Below are 18,966 nucleotides of genomic sequence, written 5' to 3'. Positions count from 1 at the left end.
GGCTGCCCAAACGATGGGCACCCAACTTATTTATTGATACTCCAAACCTGGTCTGTTTGGATGTGCTTTTTGTTTCAAATAAATGCAGCCAAATGTAAGTGGGGGTTCTTGTGATTTTGGGTAGTACCACCCCCAAAAATTAAGTTCAAATACCTCTGAAAATGGAAAATGATAATTTAATAAAGTTAAATGGAATTTAGACAGCAATTGGCCCAATCAAGTTTAGACCCAAGTGTGGTTGATAGACCAGCAGATAAGATAAAGAATTAATAAATTTAATAAGAAATAATAATGTTTAATGAAATAGCTAATAAAACTTTCCGGTTTATTAAAGGGTAAACGTTCTCCGTCCCAAGAAAGAAAAATAGATCAGTAGAAAAATATACACAAATTTGATAAAGATAGTAAATATAAACTTATTTATTAAGTTTATTATTATTAAAACCAGAAACGCCTCATGGCATCAGTTCTGTAGTTCATTGAACCGAGATTCAAAAGTTAAAGAAGTATGGTCCAAGATTAAAAGGATTCAGGGAGATCATCAAAAAATAATAGTATTCTTAAAAATAGTAAAGTCTACCTTAATGATCAGTTAAAGGCAAATGCCTTAGGAGCAGTTTTTAAACAAAATTTAGCAACCACTAATTATTCTCTTAATTTTCAAACCAGAAAAATTAAAATGGAAAAAGATAGCCCTATCCCCCATGAAGATCATAGCCCGGACTTTGATAGACCTTATAATGCACCATTTAAACTCCAGGAATTGCTTGAGGCTTTTGGTAACCGGAAGGGCCAGATAGATTTAGCTACATATTTTTTTAAATATGCCTACCTAGACCCTTGAGCTGTTCCTGGAATTATTTAATTTGGTCTAGTCTGTGGGGGTCCTTCCCCAGGAATGGAAACATGCGGAAGTCTTTGGGCTTCCTATACTGGGTAAGGACCTCCTCAATCCAGCCAACTACAGACCAATATCTTTAACATCCAGTGTCTGCAAGACCATGGAAGGTATGGTTAATCAACGCCGTATCCACTTTTTGGAGACCAACAAATTAATGTCGGTTTTCCAAAGTGGTTTTAGGAGACACCACTCAACCACCAACCACCTAGTTAGGCTTCAAACCGAGATTAAAGATGCATTTCGGAGATAGAGGAGGCAGGCATAGTGGCAGATGACTACGTGTTAATACACAAAGCTCAGGCAGTACAGGGTAGCTCTTTACACCAGGGTGATAAGAAGAAATTTCAGCCAGGTTTTTCCCGGGAAAGTAACTATCGGGGAGAGTCTTCTAGTTGGTCAGCTAGTCAGGCAAAGAATGTACCTGGTGGGCAAAGTAAGGACAGGCCTGCATTATCAGCCAATGCACGAACTTTTCGTCCACATTGCAGTTACTGTAAAAAGGATAACCATCTTGTCGGGGACTGTTTTAAAAGGAAACGCGATAATGCGCAAGTGGTCGGTTTAGTGAGGTCAGCTCCGTTAGCGAGAGAGTTAATGGTTAGTCCCATGGCAGAGAAGGTAAACCTGTATGTGTCCACTGGTATGGTTTGTGATGTGAAACAAGAATTGAGTCCTAAGGCAATATCAATATATCGAGATACCGGCTGTAGTCAGTGGATGATAACGCAAGAGTGTTCAGCTGGTATTGAGAATTCAGATACAGGACGTAGTTTTGCCTTAACCTCAGTTACTGGAGAAAAAATGGTGTCCGGTTACATAAGGTTTTCTTGTGTTCGAAGTTTGTGACGGGACCAGTCGTTATGGGTGTTGTGAAGGACTTGCCTGTTGAAAACATAGGAGTTTTGTTGGGTAATGATTTGACTAGTCAGTATTGTCAGCCGAAATGTGACCAATTGTTAATTAAAGACAGCCCTTTACCAATAGAAGAGAGTGAGGTTGATGAGATTAGATATCGTGCGTGTGTAAAGACTAGGGCTATGGCCAGTAGGGTAACACGATACCCAGAGGATATTTGTGATTTGTCTGATAAGTGTGTGAGCCATGAAATTGGAGTGGATGAGGTTATCAGTAAAATGGTAGATAAGTCAACTGACGAACTAAATGTGGTGGAACCTGTTGGCCTCCCGCAAAGGGTAAATGAACCAGTTGTGTGTGATAGAGGGGACTTACCTTGTATTAGACGAGAGTTAATTCTAGAGCAGGGCGCTGATCCAAATTTGTTGGCAGCTCGCACTACATTGTTAACTGAGGACAAGGGTGTATTAATGAATAAGAGAGTTAGAGATAGAAAGGATAGGAAGCAACTGAGCCATGCTCAGAGCAAAATAAAATCAGTGTTTGATAGGAAGACTAGGAGTCGGGAATTTAAACCAGGGGATAAGGTGCCGCTGTACCTTCCCATTAAACGGGGTTCATTGCAGAACAGGTATTTCGGGCCCTATGTTGTGCACAAACGGGCTAATGAGACAGGGTATGTGATAAACACTCCTGATAGGGTTAGGAAAAGCAGGTATTGTCACATCAATTTGCTAAAAAGGTTTATTTTGACAGACTGCCGATAGTTCCAGAGTTACCGGTCCAAACTGAGAGTCACTCAATTTCCTGTGATGACGTCAAAAATGCAGAGATCAAATTAACCAACAGCCAGATTCTAGCAGACTTGAGCCCCCAGCGAGCAAAGTTGACTACGCTAATACAAGACAATGTTTCCATTTGTCAGGACCTTCCAACGGTTACCAATACCTTAAGTCAGGATGTGCGCTTGGAACCTAACGATACACCGATTCGACAGCATGCCTATCGGAGAAAACCTGGAAAAACGTGCGACACTGAAAAAAGAAAGAAACGAAGTTCCAGTGGTCAGGTGAATGCGAGAAGTCATTCAACCATCTCAAAGCAGATGCGCTACTCGTCTCCCGTGATGGCAGCACCAGACTACCGAATGCCGTTCAAGCTAGCTGTGGATGCCAGTGACGTGGGAGCTGGAGCTGTGCTGTTCCAGGAAGACGAAAATGGACTGGACCCATCCTGTAAGTTTTCTTCTCCAAAAAAGTTTGACAAACACCAGATGAACTATTCCACTATAGAGAAGGAAGCTTTGGCCATGGTACAAGCTCTGAAGCATTTTCAGATCTACGTGAAATCGGCAGTACATCAAGTGGTGGTCTTTACTGATCATAATCCGCTTACCTTCATTCATAGAATGAAAGCCACCAACCAGAGAGTTTTGAGATGGAGTCTTCTTCTGCAGGAATTCCCAATTACCATTGAACATATCAAGGGCACATCCAATGTAATCGCTGATGCCCTGTCCCCGAAGATGAACGTTATGATAATGTGTTGACATTCTTGATTTCTGTTTTGTTTTTTATATATTTTTTAATTTGTATACCAGGGACTCAGAGACTCAGTGTGATTACTGGTAGTCACCTTATTACATGTGTTATAAATGCCCGGATGCGTCGGTTAACTCACTTTTTGTTTTAATGTAGTATATTTCCCTATTCCTAGAGTAGAGGAAATATCCTTTTTGAGGTGGGGGTGTGTGACGGAACATGCGCTTAATTTTGTTTTCGCCTGTGGCGATATTAATTGTTTTAGAGGGTCGTGTGAGGTTCCAATATGCACTTAAGCCCAGGTGGGCAACTTGTTACGTAATACCTCCGCGCGACGGTCGTCGAGCTCTTTCAATACACATCCAGCCCAGGTGTGGAGGCCATGTGGCCAGTAGTTACGTATTAACTCCGGTAGTGCTGTTTATGACATGGGGATTGCTCGCGGAATGGCGATAGCCAGTCTGGGCGATCTAAGAACAATATGCCGGCGTGGTCGCTGTGGAAATATCTCATGATACGTGAGGTACCGCCTTGTGCCCCCAGGCGATATTCGGATTTTTATGATAAATAGCTAGGGTTTTAGAGATATCGGGGAGAAACATATTGGAAGGCTTCCAGGGAACGTTAGTCCGTTTGGACTCGGTAAATATCATTTCAGCTCTGTTGTATAAACCTTGATGTGATTGATGTGACTTTAAATATTTTAATACTGTATTATACCAATATTATTTAGACGGTGCTGCCGGTCATCTGACGCAGTATACTGTAGGCTCACTGTCTAAATAATTATTAAAGCTTAGCCAGTCATCCTAGAGGACCTAGGTAAAAACTGTATGGTTATTGTCTTTATTGTGATAGGTACCCAGTATTAATTCTGTGTTACAAGGTTACTGAAATGAGTAGTTAAGGGTTAATTAAAAATTAACTAGTTAGGAATATAGTTGTAATTCCTTTATTAATTAAGTTCTCTCCTGGAAAAAAAAAAAAAAACAAAAACAAAAAAGCGTTTTCTCAATTATCACACGTTTACTGAAATGAGTAGTAAGGGTTAATTAAAAAATTAACCAGTTAGGACTAGAGTTGTAATTCCTTTATTAATTAAGTTCCCCTGGAAGCGTTTCTCAATTATCACACGTGTGGGTGTTGTGTCACGGTGAAGTGATTAAAATATTGTGTAAACTAGATACCTAGAGATTAACTAATTAAGTGATCAGTTCTGGGTTGTTATTATTTGTTGTTGTTAATTAACTACTGCGGCAGTATATTTGTCAGCGTAGGTTAATACAGATTCCAAAGTGTATTGTGTTTTTGTTGTGTTGTCTAGTGAACTAAACGTGCTATAATAATATATACTTTATATAAGATCTTATCTCTGATCATACCTAGACGAGCCAGCCTGTTACAGAAAGATCTAATAGATATACAGTTAGGAGAGATATTTGGACAATCGTGTTTCATTCAGTTACGGGTATTATAGGATCCCCGTGACAGTGACCGAACGCTGCTAGCTGCCAGGACTGCACCACATATTCAACGTCGACACTGTGCGTCGCTGTCTTCGCTCTGCTGGGCTGCGTGCTTAACGACCATATGTTGGACCTATCCTGACTGATCGACATCGAAATGAGCGTCGACGTTTGACAGGAAAGTATCGTCATCGGAGATTACAACGTTGGCATGGTGTGCTATTCTCTGACGAATCCCGTTTTAATTTAAGGAATGCTGATGGTCGGTTGCGGGTGTGGCGTAGGTGTGGAGAACGTTACCACAATGACTGCCTTGTCCAGACCGATCGATGGGGTGGAGGGAGTGTCATGGTGTGGGGCGGGATCAGTTATCATCACCGAACAGCACTCCATGTTTGCCGTGGCAGAATGAATGTCATTTACTACCGGGATAACGTCTTGCAAAATCACGTCATTCCACTCTTTCATCAGCATCGTGATATGCACATATTTCAGCAAGACACCGCCCGAGCGCACACTGCACGTGTTACAAAACAGTATCTTGTGAACAATAATGTCCCTTTGCATGAATCGCCAGCACAGTTCACTGATTTATCGCCAATAGAGCATCTTTGGGATTACCGTGATCAACGCATCTCACGTCGTCCACAAATGAATAACTTTAGAGATTGTAATGCTATCCCCCAGAACACTATTCACAGACTTATCGGGTCGACCAGAAGACGTTGCGTAGCTTGTGTTACTGCAGATGGTGTTCATACGCGTTATTGACTTTTCATTCTGACCTCACGTGTCTTTCATATGTAGATGAATTAAAACTAATCAATGATTGTGCATCCTTTTTTGTTTGTTGTCATTATCAATCATCCATCTATTGCTGTTCAAAATAAAAACATTTATTGCTCAGGTATTCTTTTAGAAATCCAAACATTTCTTGGTGGTGCATTTTCAGTGTTGTTCAGTATATATCTATGTGTGTGTGCCCCCCACCCCACCCCACCCCTCTTTACCACCTTCCTACGCCACTGGAATATGTACATAGATCAAACTTTTTTAATGCGCGTGTTCGTCTGGGTTATGTTTTTGGTTGTGCGTGTGGGGGGAGGGGGGCTTGTTTTGTAGGATTTTGTTTATTTGGGGGGCAGCTTTGTTGTTGTTACTGGGGTTTTCTTGGGGGTAAAATTGTTGCACGGGGGAGGGGGGGGGGGGGCTATTTTAAAAATATTAGTTTTTTGTTTTGCTTGCCACTTACGCTTATAATCACCTACCTTGAAAAAATTGGCATGCAAGATTCACATAAATATGTTTACACAAATATTTTAATGTAAGTAAAACAAGTACTGTTACTAGGGAAATGTTTTTAGGATAAATTATATATTTAGTTGTTATTACAGCAAAATGTTCACTTTATAATGTAATGTGTATAGGCCTATTTAATTTGCAGCAAACGAAATATTTAGTCAAACAGGCGCGTGTGCAGAAAATTATGTAGTGGAGTGTTTTTAGGGGAGGGATCGGGTCATGCGTCGCCGGACATAAATAATAATAAAACCCACACCATAATATACCACGTGGGGAAGGGGACTGTTCTGATCGCAATATTACAGTCCGTCCCATCCTCCAACAAAACCTGTAAATAATTTCAGTTTAGTTTGACGTAAAAAAAACCCCCAATAAAAGTGTTTTGGAAATAACAAAAAACTATACTATTTTTGTATATAATTTAGAAAACAATAGGCTCAGAAATAAATAACTTGTAGTAAATTCCATAGCATGAAACAAATGTGTTCCCCGTGGAACGCACTATAAACATGTTACGTTTCTATTATCTAACTATGACAACTGTGTTACTATTACACACAATTCATTAAAACTGTTGGTGTGTTTGTATGTTTAAATGAAATTATGATATTTAATGTAAGGCGAGATTGTAAGTTTAAAAAGAAATCCAACAGTTCCATGCATTTTTGCAATATAGTGCCGAATTGCAATAAAACATTTTTTGGCAAATTTCTGATTCCAACCTACTCTAACATGATCTCTGGTCTCAATTGAATACCACCAAACCAAATTTATCATATCTTTTCATAAATTTGTTGACCAATGGACTTTCAATATCAATTTTCAATTATCAATTTTCAGATATACTGTATTTCCACTAAAGTGCCGTTTGCAAAAAAACTGCCTTTTTTCAACAGAAAACGACTTTCTTATCATCTCAAAATCACTGTATGTCTTTCCTGGAGGTGGCGAACAATTTCCCATTCCAACTTTTATGAATAATAAATTTAGAAACAATTGTTTGAGTTTATTGCAAAACGACACGCTAATGCACTTTTTCAAAGTGTCGTTTTTCAATAAAGTGCCGAATTGCAATACATTTTTTTTTTTTTCCCATTCCAACTTACTCTAACATGATCTCTGGGCTTAATTGAATAGGAAAGACAGGTGACGCTCGTGCACTATACACCATTCCGATTTCTAAATTTGTATTATCGTAACGCACCGATCGGTATATCCAGTCTATTATTCCCGACCTAATTGTGAGCATGTATGTGACTGAATTGTAGAACGGCAAAAAATTAAAGTAAATAATAAAAATCTACGAAATTCCGCAGTTGGTGGTTAACAAAAAGAAGAAAAAAAGAAAACAAAATAATGTTCAGTCAAATCGTGGGTTTCCCCCAATCATGTAGGCTACTCCCTACCATTCTTGCAACTTTCTATCATATATCCACCATGCCAAAACACATTAAATGTGTACATAGTTGACTGATAATACTTGAGTTTTTGCAATTAAAAAAACCGGTAACAGTATTTAATAAAGTTTTAATTTGTAAAACGCCACATTCCATTCTTCGCTGTGCTATTATCGCGATTTAATATGAAGATATACGTGTTTAAAACCACAAATTATTCGTTTGCAGAGTAGTGTAAATTCAAATAAATTTGTCAACATAATTATTTTTAATAAATTATTTTAATGAAATAAAACAAACCCAAACCAAACCAAATTATTAGTTACGGTAACACAAATAAATATATATGTAAATCAAAATCAAAAATATATATAATATAGATCGATAGATAGATAGATAGATAGATAGATAGATAGATATATATAGATATATATATATATATATATATATATATATATATATATATATATATATAATATATCTATATAATATATAATATAGAATATATATACTATATTATATATATATATATACACATATATATATACATGTAATAAACATTTTTAAAAATCAATAACATATATATAATTATAGAAATAAATATTAAATTTTCAAATGATGAAAAATAAATAGGAAATTTAAAATATTAATTTTCTTTTTTACATGTAAGTAGAAATATAACAATGCTTTTCCATGCACATTTACATGAAATTAGAAATGATAGTGGTACTGTTTTGCAATATTTATAATTTTTTAATGTAAATAATTTACTTTGTGTGTACAAAATGACATAATTTAATAGGAATTCTGATTTCGCTGAGCCTGTTTTAACATACATGTATTTGACATACCGACCCCTGCGCGTGCTGTAACCTCACCGTGGTGCAGGGGTGTAATATTTAGTAAAAGTCAGTATTTATCTGTGATATTTGTATTTTTGCACAGTTCTTTACACTGTTTTTATTTAAATCTTGAATTCTTATGTTGATGTTGCTCATCACTTTATTTGTTTGCATTACCATAGTTTGACACCCAACAGCCGATGTATTTTTCGTGCTGGGGTGTCGTTAAACATTCATTCATTCATATACCGATATCTAAATATTCAACTTTTCAGTACTTATATTAAGAAAAGTCCACTGTAAATTATCTTAATCATGGTTCATACACTTATTTACCAAGAACATTCATGACTTTCCATGATTTCCACTGATAATGAATTTTAACAGCAATTGAAAACTGCTTTAGACATTATACTTTTTTTTCTTTCCAAATACATTATAAATTAAAGAAACAAAATACGGGTATTTTACAAATGTGGATTTCTAAAACCAGATGCAGCAATAAATAATTATGACTCACTTAACATACCTGTACAAGTGTACTCACTATATAAAAGTACACTTATGGTTTACTATAGTTTAAAGTGAATATAGGTACAACACCAATTAACTTAACACTAATCACATTAATTTCAAGAGATGCATTACATGCAGTATTCACACATGGCTTGTTTCATGTTCAATATATGATCGCAATTACTTGCCTAGCATGTACATGTATTTGATAACTATATGAACAATAACTATCTGGTATTTATATTTCCAGTCCAACAGTGTGGGGTTTTTTCAATGCCATGCTAGAATTTATCATAATGTAGTCAACATACTCCCCCAAAAAGTAAAAGTATTATAACTGTTATACGGCTTAACAGTCACTGCAGAATAAAATATTGGGCTTTTGCTACATTTGTCCAAAATAGTCCAGTTAGACCCCCCAGAAAAGAAAGAAAGAAAAAGGAAAAAAAAGAACCCACAAAATAACCAACAACATTTATTTTAAAAGATAATAAACTGAACAAATATTAAAATTTCCAGCTTCAGGGTATTTATGCAAATAAATTCTAGATTATAATTTGGAAAGTATTTTGTTATGGTCAGTTTATTTATGGGTCAGTAGCAAAAACCAAACAGTTTGTTCTGTTATGCCTCAAGTATTTAATCAAATCTCACATTGCAAAACAAGCTCTGCAGTCTCTTTAGAATAACCAATAATGAAAAGAAAATTAATATTTTTATTACAACATCTCAGCACATTTTAAATTTCGTGTTAAACATCTGTGTTTCAGAAAAAATAGCCTTCATAATTTTGACCCATGGTCATTTTGACACTTGGCATAGACACTGACTCACTGAGGTGGTAAACCCATGGCCACCACACAGGCTACTCCTACCAATTACTTTAATTTCAGCATTTTCACCTTCATTGCAGTTATTTATTTACACCACCATCACAGCATCCTTTGGTAGTGTTTTTGTCAGTAATTTCAGATATGCTTAGTATAAAAAGAAAATGCATCCTACATACATATTACACCTTACAAAAGAGATACTCAACTAGTAGGCCCCCTATAGACAGATTAACAAAGGAATAATCAAATATAGAGTTTAACAAATGACAAAAATAAAATGTTATTCTGCCTTGTGCCTAAAACAAATTCTGTGAACATGACTAAAAAATATCAGGTAGGGCCAGTCTAAAACAAATTTAAAAACTACATTTGTACTCTTTTTAACTTGAAATAAATAAAAAATAAAATAGGGAAAAATAATTAGGGTAAGTCCTTTTATTTTTAGGTAGTGTCGGTTTCAAGAAACATTTTTTTTTACGACTTAATGGGCAAACCACATCTTCTTTATTCTATGTCTATATTGTATGTATGCTATTTGCATGTCTCAAACATTTTTTTCCTTCTTCAAATTGTGTATTAGGGGCTGCGAAAGACGTAAGGGCCGATAGGGCCATGGTCTCCTCTTTTTTTCTGTTATTGTGCTCAAAAGTCTGGAGATACCATAGGCCCTATGTTAATATCTAATATTTAAACTTATTCCGGGTGAGCATGCCTCCCAACACCAACAGGTTCGGGCCCTCAAATACATCTATTCTCTCTATCTCTCACACACACCAAAAGCTTCTAACTGATAGCACACACCAGTACCCCCACCCCATCCCCTCTTTCAAATACACTCCGCTGGCCCTGTACATAATTTAAAAAAAGTGTGTTGTTTCTAAAACAGTTTTTTTTTATATAGTTTTGTGAAATTATTGATTAAAAATAAATAAATAAATAATCGACAAGTTACATGATCAATGCCATGGGGGGGGGGGTGGGGGTGGGGTAGGGGGTAGGACGAACCTACAAAAACCCTTCCCCTCACCAAAAAGCAGTGAACAAAACACACAAATAAACAAATGTCCAAATAGCATACATAAAAGAAAGAAAATATAATATATTCAAATAATATATAAATAATTAAATAATTAGGTTTTTGGCAATGACATACAAACGTCTCGTTTTCCAGCGATTCACTGTTTGGTTTTTGTTCTATTTTGTCATATAATAGATCCGTTATGCAGTCCAGACATTCTTTGTGCAATGACTCATCGTCTGTGGGGAAAATTATTATCACTTTTCCTGTTCTTAGTGGTGGACACAGTGATTTTATACGACCAGTGGATTCAAATCACACTACCGAACAGCTGTTTAAAGCGAGACTATAGGGTGTATAGTAAAGACGCGACCTCTAAGGGGGATATCATTTCTGGGCGTTCGCCATTTGGCATATCTTTTCATAAATTTGTAGATAAATGGACTTTTGAACTTTTCAGATATACTGACTGCATTTTAATTAATGTGTTGTTTTGCAATAAACTGCCCTTTTCAACAGAAAACGACTTTCTCCTCATCTCAAAATCACTGAATGTGTTTAACTAGACATGGGAAACAAAATCCCATTCCAACTTTTATCAATAATAGCATACAATTTTTTTTATTTGAGTTTATTGCAAAACGACACGCTAATGCATTTTTTCAGTGTCATTTCACAATAAAGTGCCGAATTGCAATAAAAAATTTGGGTTTTTTTAATTTCCCATTCCAACTTACTCTAACATGATCTATGGGCTCAATTGAATACCCCCAAACCAAATTTCTCATATCTTTTCATAAAATTGTTGATCAATGGACTTTTGAAATTTTCAGATATACTGCATTTCCACTAAAGTGCCGTTTTGCAACAAACTGCCTTTTTCAACAAAAACGACTTTCTCATCATCTCAAAATCACTGAATGTGTTTAACTAGACATGGGCGACAAAATCCCATTCCAACTTTTATCAATAATAGCATACAATTTTATTTTATTTGAGTTTATTGCAAAACAACATGCTAATGCATTTTTTCAAAGTGTCGTTTTGCAATAAAGTGCCGAATTGCAATAAATTATCTTTTTTTCAAATTTCCGATTCCAACTTACTCTAACATGATCTCTGGGCTCACTGAATACCACCAAACCAAATTTGTAATATCTTATCAAATAATTGTTGATCAATGGACTTTTGAAATTTTCAGATACACTGCATTTCCACTAAATTGCCTTTTTTTTCAACAGATATATATATATATATATATATATATATATATATATATATATATATATATATATATATATATATATATAGTCAAACCTGTCCTAGCGGCCACCTGTACTCAACGGTCACCTGCTTTAAGAGGCCATTTTTTTTCACCCCACACACCACACACACACACCACACAATATAATATATATATGAGAGAGAGAGAGAGAGAGAGAGAGAGAGAGAGAGAGAGAGAGAGAGAGAGAGAGAGAGAGAGAGAGAGAGAGAGAGAGAGAGAGAGAGAGAGAGAGAGAGAGAGAGAGAGATTTTCTACTACATTATAAAACAAAGAATAGTATAATTATTTTAAGAACAAAACACAAAACAGTTATTTTCTTCATTGCGATTTATTGTCAAAATGGGGAGGGGTGGTGGTTGTAATTTATATATATATATTTTTTTATCTTGGTTGTTTGGGTGTATGTGTATTTTTGTTTTGTTTGTTGTTGATTTTGATGTGTTTCTTTTTCTTGGTTGGTTTGCTCTCTTGATTGTTTTGTTTATTGGCAAGTTTATTGTTGGTGCTGTGTTTATCGTTTTCTTTTTCTTTTTGTTTTGAGTTTGCATAGATTTGGATTTATCTGTAAGAGGGTGCTGCTTTAGTAGGATGAGGGGGGGGGGGGGTCGTTTTGTTCTTGTCGTTTTGATTGTTCGTCTTATTTTTTAAGAAGTTTCTTCATTGGTCGGATTTTCATTTCCACTTTCCTCATCGAGTGGTGGTAACCTCTAAACGCTCGCCAGTCTACACCGTTAGCGTAGGAAGTGTGGTTTCCGCTTAGGTAGTAGCCGTTGAGGTTAGATCCATGGCATTTACTATACCACCAACCTCCACCAAATTTCTCAGCACAGCTGTTAGCCCAAGTATCTTTATCGAGATTTTTGGCACTGAAGAAGTATCCATTATGACCCGAGAAACTGTCACCTAAAACAGAAAGCAAATCAATTTTTAAAGGGACATTCCTGAGTTTGCTGCAATTTTTACGATGTTATCGACTAAAAGAGACTTTTTAACGATTGTCATTACATATGAAATATATTTTTCAGCATAAAATATTAGTGGCTGTATATTAAACGTGTTTCTGATCGTTCTAGTATTTGGTTAAATTTCATGTTATTTCCTAAAGTATTTTTTTTTTTGTATGTACGAAATTATTTGAAGACCAAATCCAGTTTGGGCTTCTTACAAATATTAAGACGACACGAAACACATTAAATATACAGACACTGATATTCTAAACAAGAAAATATATTTAATATGAAAGTTTAATCTTGTCTGTTTTTTGTATCCATACTCGTATAAACTTCATCACAATTTATAATCTTAGCCAGCCTACCCCACCTCTGTAATCTGAGCCAGCCCTACCCCCGTCTCTGTAATCTGAACCAGCCCTGTCCCCACCCTCAATATCATTTTACAAAATACAAACGCAATCAGTTCCTATAATCTGGGACAAATTTCAAAGAGGGCCGCATTTAGCTCAGTCGGTAGAGCGCTCGCATGCAATGCTTGTGTCATGGGATCGAACCAGCTCATTGGACCCATGATTATCTGATTGGTTTTTTCCCGTTCAGCATTACTGCTATATCAAAGGCCGTGGTATGTGCTATCCTGTCTGAAGGATGGTGCATATAAAAGATACCTGGCAGCTATTTGATCAATCTAGCTTTCTTCCTCTATTACTACGTGTGACAAATGACCAAATGTTTGACATCCAATAGCCGATGTTCAATAAATTAATGGGCTCTAGTTGTGTCGTTAAACAAAATAAACAAACAAAAAATTCACGAAACATCATAAACCTAGTTTTGCATGTAAACATAAATCTACGACTAAACCATAATTCGTGTTGTTGCTAACTGTACTGTACAATTAATATAATTTGAAGAATTCATATTTCATTTTCTTTTGTCCTTGCATTGTTGAATTTCCGAAATGACGTAAGTTTCTGCGTGAAAAGATACCAAACATATATAAACGTACGACAGATATAACTGATAGTCCCCAAAAAACCTTGTTTAATGTTTTATGAAATTGGTTCCTGAATATTTAAAATCGTATCTCTCTGTGTCTCTCGCGAGAGTACCCTTATTCATATCAAAACTGTAATATGTACCTCCCACCCTCACCTCCGCCCCTCCCCCGGTCTTATATTATAACGTATTTAAAGACATATCTCTGCACAAGAGTTTATAAGATATTTTAACACGGTCATGACTGTCCTCATGAAACATACACTGTCAAGTGGAGGGTTTGTTTTTTATGCGGTTTAGTTTTGGTGTTTTTGTTTGGGGTGAGGTTTTAAGAGGACTGCCACTCCCAAGGACGATAAACGCGAGTATGTCTTACATTTATTTTGCAGCAGTTTACCTAACAAACACGCAAATAGAATAGAAGACATATTTTCAAACATGTTTCACCAAATATTAAATAATATGTTTCAACTTAAATACTGGTAGATACATAAGTCACGTTACATACCCGCATCGCCACTGTAGCCCATGACAAAGAGTTTGTAGTAGTCGGTAACAGAACCAATGGAGAAATAGTTGTAGACAGCATACGCTTTCTTCCCGTTCCAATCTTCCAGGTCCACCCTCATTTCATACGGTCTTTGGTGGGTCAGACGATGGATATTTTCATTGCCTGAAAATTGTTACAGAAAATATATTATGAAGTTAATGAGTTGGGGGGGGGGCAACACACACACGTACACACACACACACACACACACACACACACACAGTAACACACATATACATACACACACACACACATACATACATACATATATACATATATACATACATAGATACATAGATACATACATACTTGCATGCATACATGCATACACGCGCTCGCCTGATGCCTGGTCGTTCTAGGATCGGTCCCTGTCGGCGGGCTATTTATTGTTCCAGTCAGTGCACACAACTGGTATATCAAAGACCGTGGTATGTGCTATCCTGTCTGTGGGATGTTGCATATAAATGATCCCTTGCTACTAATGAAAAAAGGTGGAGAAGTGGAGAGAGACAGAGACACAGAGCGGGAGACAGAGAGAGAGAGAGAGAGAGAGAGAGAGAGAGAGAGAGAGAGAGAGAGAGAGAGAGAGAGAGAGACACAGAGCGGGAGAGAGAGAGAGAGAGAGAGAGAGAGAGAGAGAGAGAGAGAGACACAGAGCGGGAGAGAGAGAGAGAGAGAGAGAGAGAGAGAGAGAGAGAGAGAGAGAGACAGAGACAGAGACAGAGACAGAGAGAGAGAGACAGACAGACAGAGACAGACACATCGCCGCATCAATTCTGGAACTTTGGTCTGACAAGAGACCGACTTTTCTTTTCTTTCTTTTTTCTTTTTTTTTTTGCGAGGGGGGGGGGGGGGGGCGCTAAGAAAAGTATTACCTAGCCAAAATTCCTTAGACAATTTGCCGAACCCATTCAAATAGTCTTCCCATGTTCGATAAAAAATTTCAGATCCATCTTCCCTTCGTTGAAATACCTAAAAATAGATATAAAAATAAAACACCTACAAAAAATAGATATGAAAATAAAACTATACAATATATGTATACCAAAAGAAACAAAAAAAAACAGAAACGCGAACATTTGGAAGTAGACTGTCAAAATAAGCCACTTTTAATTTTTTTACAAAACACTGATACTTTCTATAGACTAACACAAAGACTGAAACATTTGTAATTAATATTTGCAAGGTTTTTTGGCTGCTGCGGCTGTTGTTGTTGTTGTTGTTGTTATTGTTGTTGTTGTTGCTGTTATTGTTGTTGTTGTTGTTCTTGTTGCTGTTGTTGTTGTTATTGTTGTTGTTGTTGTTGTTGTTTCTGTTATTGTTGTTGTTGTTCTTGTTGTTGTTATTGTTGTTGTTATTGTTGTTGTTGTTGTTGTTGTTTTGGTGGCGGGACGAAGCCCAGTAGTAAAGCGTCCGCCTGACATGCTGTCGGTCTGGGATCGATCTCCGCCGGTGGAATCATTGGGCTATTTTTCGCTCCAGTCAGTATACCATGACTGGTACACCAAACGACCGTGGTATGTGATATCCTGTCTGTCGGATGGTGCATATAAAGATCACTTGCTACTGATGGGAAGATGTAGCGGGTTTCTTCTCTCAGACTATTATGTCTAAATTACCAAATGATTGACATCCAGTAGCCGGCCGATGTGTTCTAGGGACGGGACGTAGCCCAGTGGTAGAGCGCTCGCCTGATCCGCGGTCGGTCTGGGATCGATCCCGTCGGTGGGCCCATTTGGGCTATTTCTCGCTCCAGCCAGTGCACCACGACTGGTATATCAAAGGCTGTAGAATGTGTTATCCTGTCTGTGGGATGGTGCGTATAAAAGATCCCTTGCTGCTAATCGAAAACATGGGCGTCATTTGCAAGGAAAAAGTGGGGGGGGGGGGGGGACAATTGGGTTCTAACAATATTTCATGCGACTAATCGCGAGCGCCTGTGGCTGTCTGAGAACAGTATTTAGAGTAGTGCACCACCATGTACACTGAATATTTTTCTGAAATATATACTGCAATTTACATTCACATAGTTTCCATCGAGTCATTGTAAAATTGGCTGTCTGCAAATACATTACATAATATACTACAAAGTGAAACATACTTTATTGCCAACAAATGTTTGGACAATAGAATTTTACACTAATGTATATGTACTACAAATCAATACCAGTTAACAATGAACATCCACGATCGTGTATATTGCCACAAGTTTGTGTATCATGAGTATGATCAGCAAGAGAACAATTTCAAAATGTCCCAAACACCTTGCGACGAGAGTCGGAGCATCTATCGATGAACTCTTCAGCGATCTGTTGATAGTGTACAGCTCCCAGCCTGTCCCTGTGGACATGACACACCATAACATGATTTAAACGCTTCTGTGTCATTGTGGAGCGCAGCCACGTTTAATTCGTCGTAGGGCACTGAACGACCTTTCTGCTTCACACGAGCTGGCAGGGGAGACCAGAAGCAAATGCAGCAGCCTCTCCACTTGCGGAAACATACGCCTAACAGACTCTGAGGGCTCCATAGCCTTGAATATTAACCTGTGTCCTTCCAGTGTCGATGCGGGATGGTGGTTTCTATAGAAGGATAGTTCGATTTTGAGGCTTTCTGTCAGTTCTGGGTATTCTTGTATGATAGCATCTTCGTTTGATGTTGTGCCATTCAGCAGTAAAGCACTCAGTTCTTGGTACTTGGCAAGGTCCGATGAGACAAAATAATATTGCAGGTTGGTTATTGCTGTGTCAATTGCAGTGAAGAACTGAATGCGGTACATTTGCTCGGCTGTATCTGTGGTGAAGGCCTCTGCGTTTCCTTGCTGGAGTCTTTTAAGACGCTTTCTTTGACGTGGGACAGCCAGTGGAGTGAGGTCGAGTTCTGCGATATTTACCTTGGCTGCTTGGTATATATCCGAGAACTTCTCAATGGATCGCAGTTTCTTGAGCTCACCGCTCACGACTTTGACGGACTCCAACATCCCGGAAACGTTGATGCCAGAACCTTGTAGGGACTTGTTCAAGGCTTCCAAACAGTTTATGATCGGCAGAGATGCGAGCAACCCTAGGATGCACTTTCTTGAAGACAGACATGTATAAATTCCGTTCGCTCGAGAACCGGTGTTTGTCCCAAACTCAGCAGATGCTTCCTGCAAGGAATCGAGCACATCTGCATAGTTATGCAAGGCTGTGGTCACAGCTGAAGCACGCGTCAACCATCGTGTAGGACAACTGGGCTTCAAACGTGTAGGGGAACCTTTTTCAGTGTCGTCGTCATGAAGATGCAGATAGAGGTGTTTGTACTTGCCAGATCCATCATAGAGTTTGCCAAGCTCATGCACGTGATCAAGAGCATCCTTGATGAACGGGGCAGTCTGAACAACTTTCGATGTCACAAGGTCTGTGATATGTGCACCGCAGTGGAGATATTTGGCCAAAGGTTGCACCTTCCTGACTTCCGCTTGACAGCCGCTGTATTTCCCAGACATATTACTAGCTCCATCGTATGTCTGAGCTCGTAGCTGCTCAATGGGAAGCTGTAGCCTGATCAGCGCATCAACCAGCATTCTACTAATCGACTGCCCCGTCGTTGATGAGATGTTGTAGAGGCCAAGGAAGTCTTCTCTCACATCAAAGTTGTCAGTCACATAGCGTACACATATAGATTCCTGTTCGATGCCTTGTATATCCTGAGTGCCATCCATTATTATTCCGAACAGACTGGACATGGTTCGAACATCTTTACACAGTTCTCTCAATACTGTATGGCTCATTATCTGCAGCAGTTCATTCTGTATTTCCCCGCTCGTGAAGTTTTGCTTCCGGGCTAGCCAGCTCTTTAATGTTGCAACGTCTTCTGCACGAAGTTCAAGTAGTTTCTTGTAGTTGCCTTCCGATGATTCTTTACCACGGAGTGGAAGTCCTTGTTCTGCCACAAACATCAACGTGGAGATCAGCTTCACTAGCGCCACTCGAGCTTGACCTTGATCGGCGAGCACACCACTGCTGATCTGAGCGCTAACAGATTGCTGTGAAACTTGATGTTCTCTAGCGATAAGCGATGACTGTTTGACTTCGCATGTGCATCAAACTTCTCGATGGCCTTCTTCCAATTCGTAAAACCTCTTGCAACAAGAGACTCCTCTCCACATTTAGTGAGCTCGGACAGCTTCTTCGGTTTTGCTGTAATGCATACATGACACAGAACCCCTCCAGTTTTTGAGTCGAAGTGAAACCAATGATAGTTGGAGAACCAGCGTTGCTGAAATTTCAGATTTTTCTTCGCAAGTTTCTGTGATGGAATACAGCTGATATCTGGTTGATACGGTTCATCTGGGATGTCCTGCTCGTGTTCGCCTCTAGTGGACGCAGCTTCAGGGACAGAATTAGGCACAGTCCCAGACCTATAACAGCCGAGAGAGAGAAGGCAACTAAATAGGCATAACACACATGCATACAAATTACCCACACAAGATATTATAAAATATGCATCAATAGTTCATTTATCAT

General features: G+C 38.0%; 1 protein-coding gene across 2 annotated transcripts in view; it reads right to left on the bottom strand.

Moving 5' to 3' along the window:
- LOC121377161 (fibrinogen C domain-containing protein 1-B-like) overlaps positions 1–18,966 on the bottom strand; it is a 36,859-nt gene that overhangs the window by 13,246 nt on the left and 4,647 nt on the right. Inside the window, exons 3-5 of one of the 2 annotated variants that reach the window (XM_041505067.1) lie at positions 15,334–15,430; positions 14,417–14,581; positions 12,662–12,859 (exon numbers count right to left, since the gene is read on the bottom strand). In XM_041505067.1, the coding sequence (XP_041361001.1) occupies positions 12,662–12,859; positions 14,417–14,581; positions 15,334–15,430 (460 nt within the window). Of the gene's footprint in view, positions 1–12,428; positions 12,860–14,416; positions 14,582–15,333; positions 15,431–18,966 lie in introns of those variants that run through there. The other variant, XM_041505068.1, reaches the window with a different exon arrangement.

The sequence above is a fragment of the Gigantopelta aegis genome, chromosome 7 (genome assembly GCF_016097555.1).
Source record: "Gigantopelta aegis isolate Gae_Host chromosome 7, Gae_host_genome, whole genome shotgun sequence".
Taxonomy (NCBI): domain Eukaryota; kingdom Metazoa; phylum Mollusca; class Gastropoda; order Neomphalida; family Peltospiridae; genus Gigantopelta; species Gigantopelta aegis.
The sequence above is the reverse complement of the archived record's forward strand: the minus strand, read 5'-3'. Positions and strand labels throughout refer to the sequence as shown.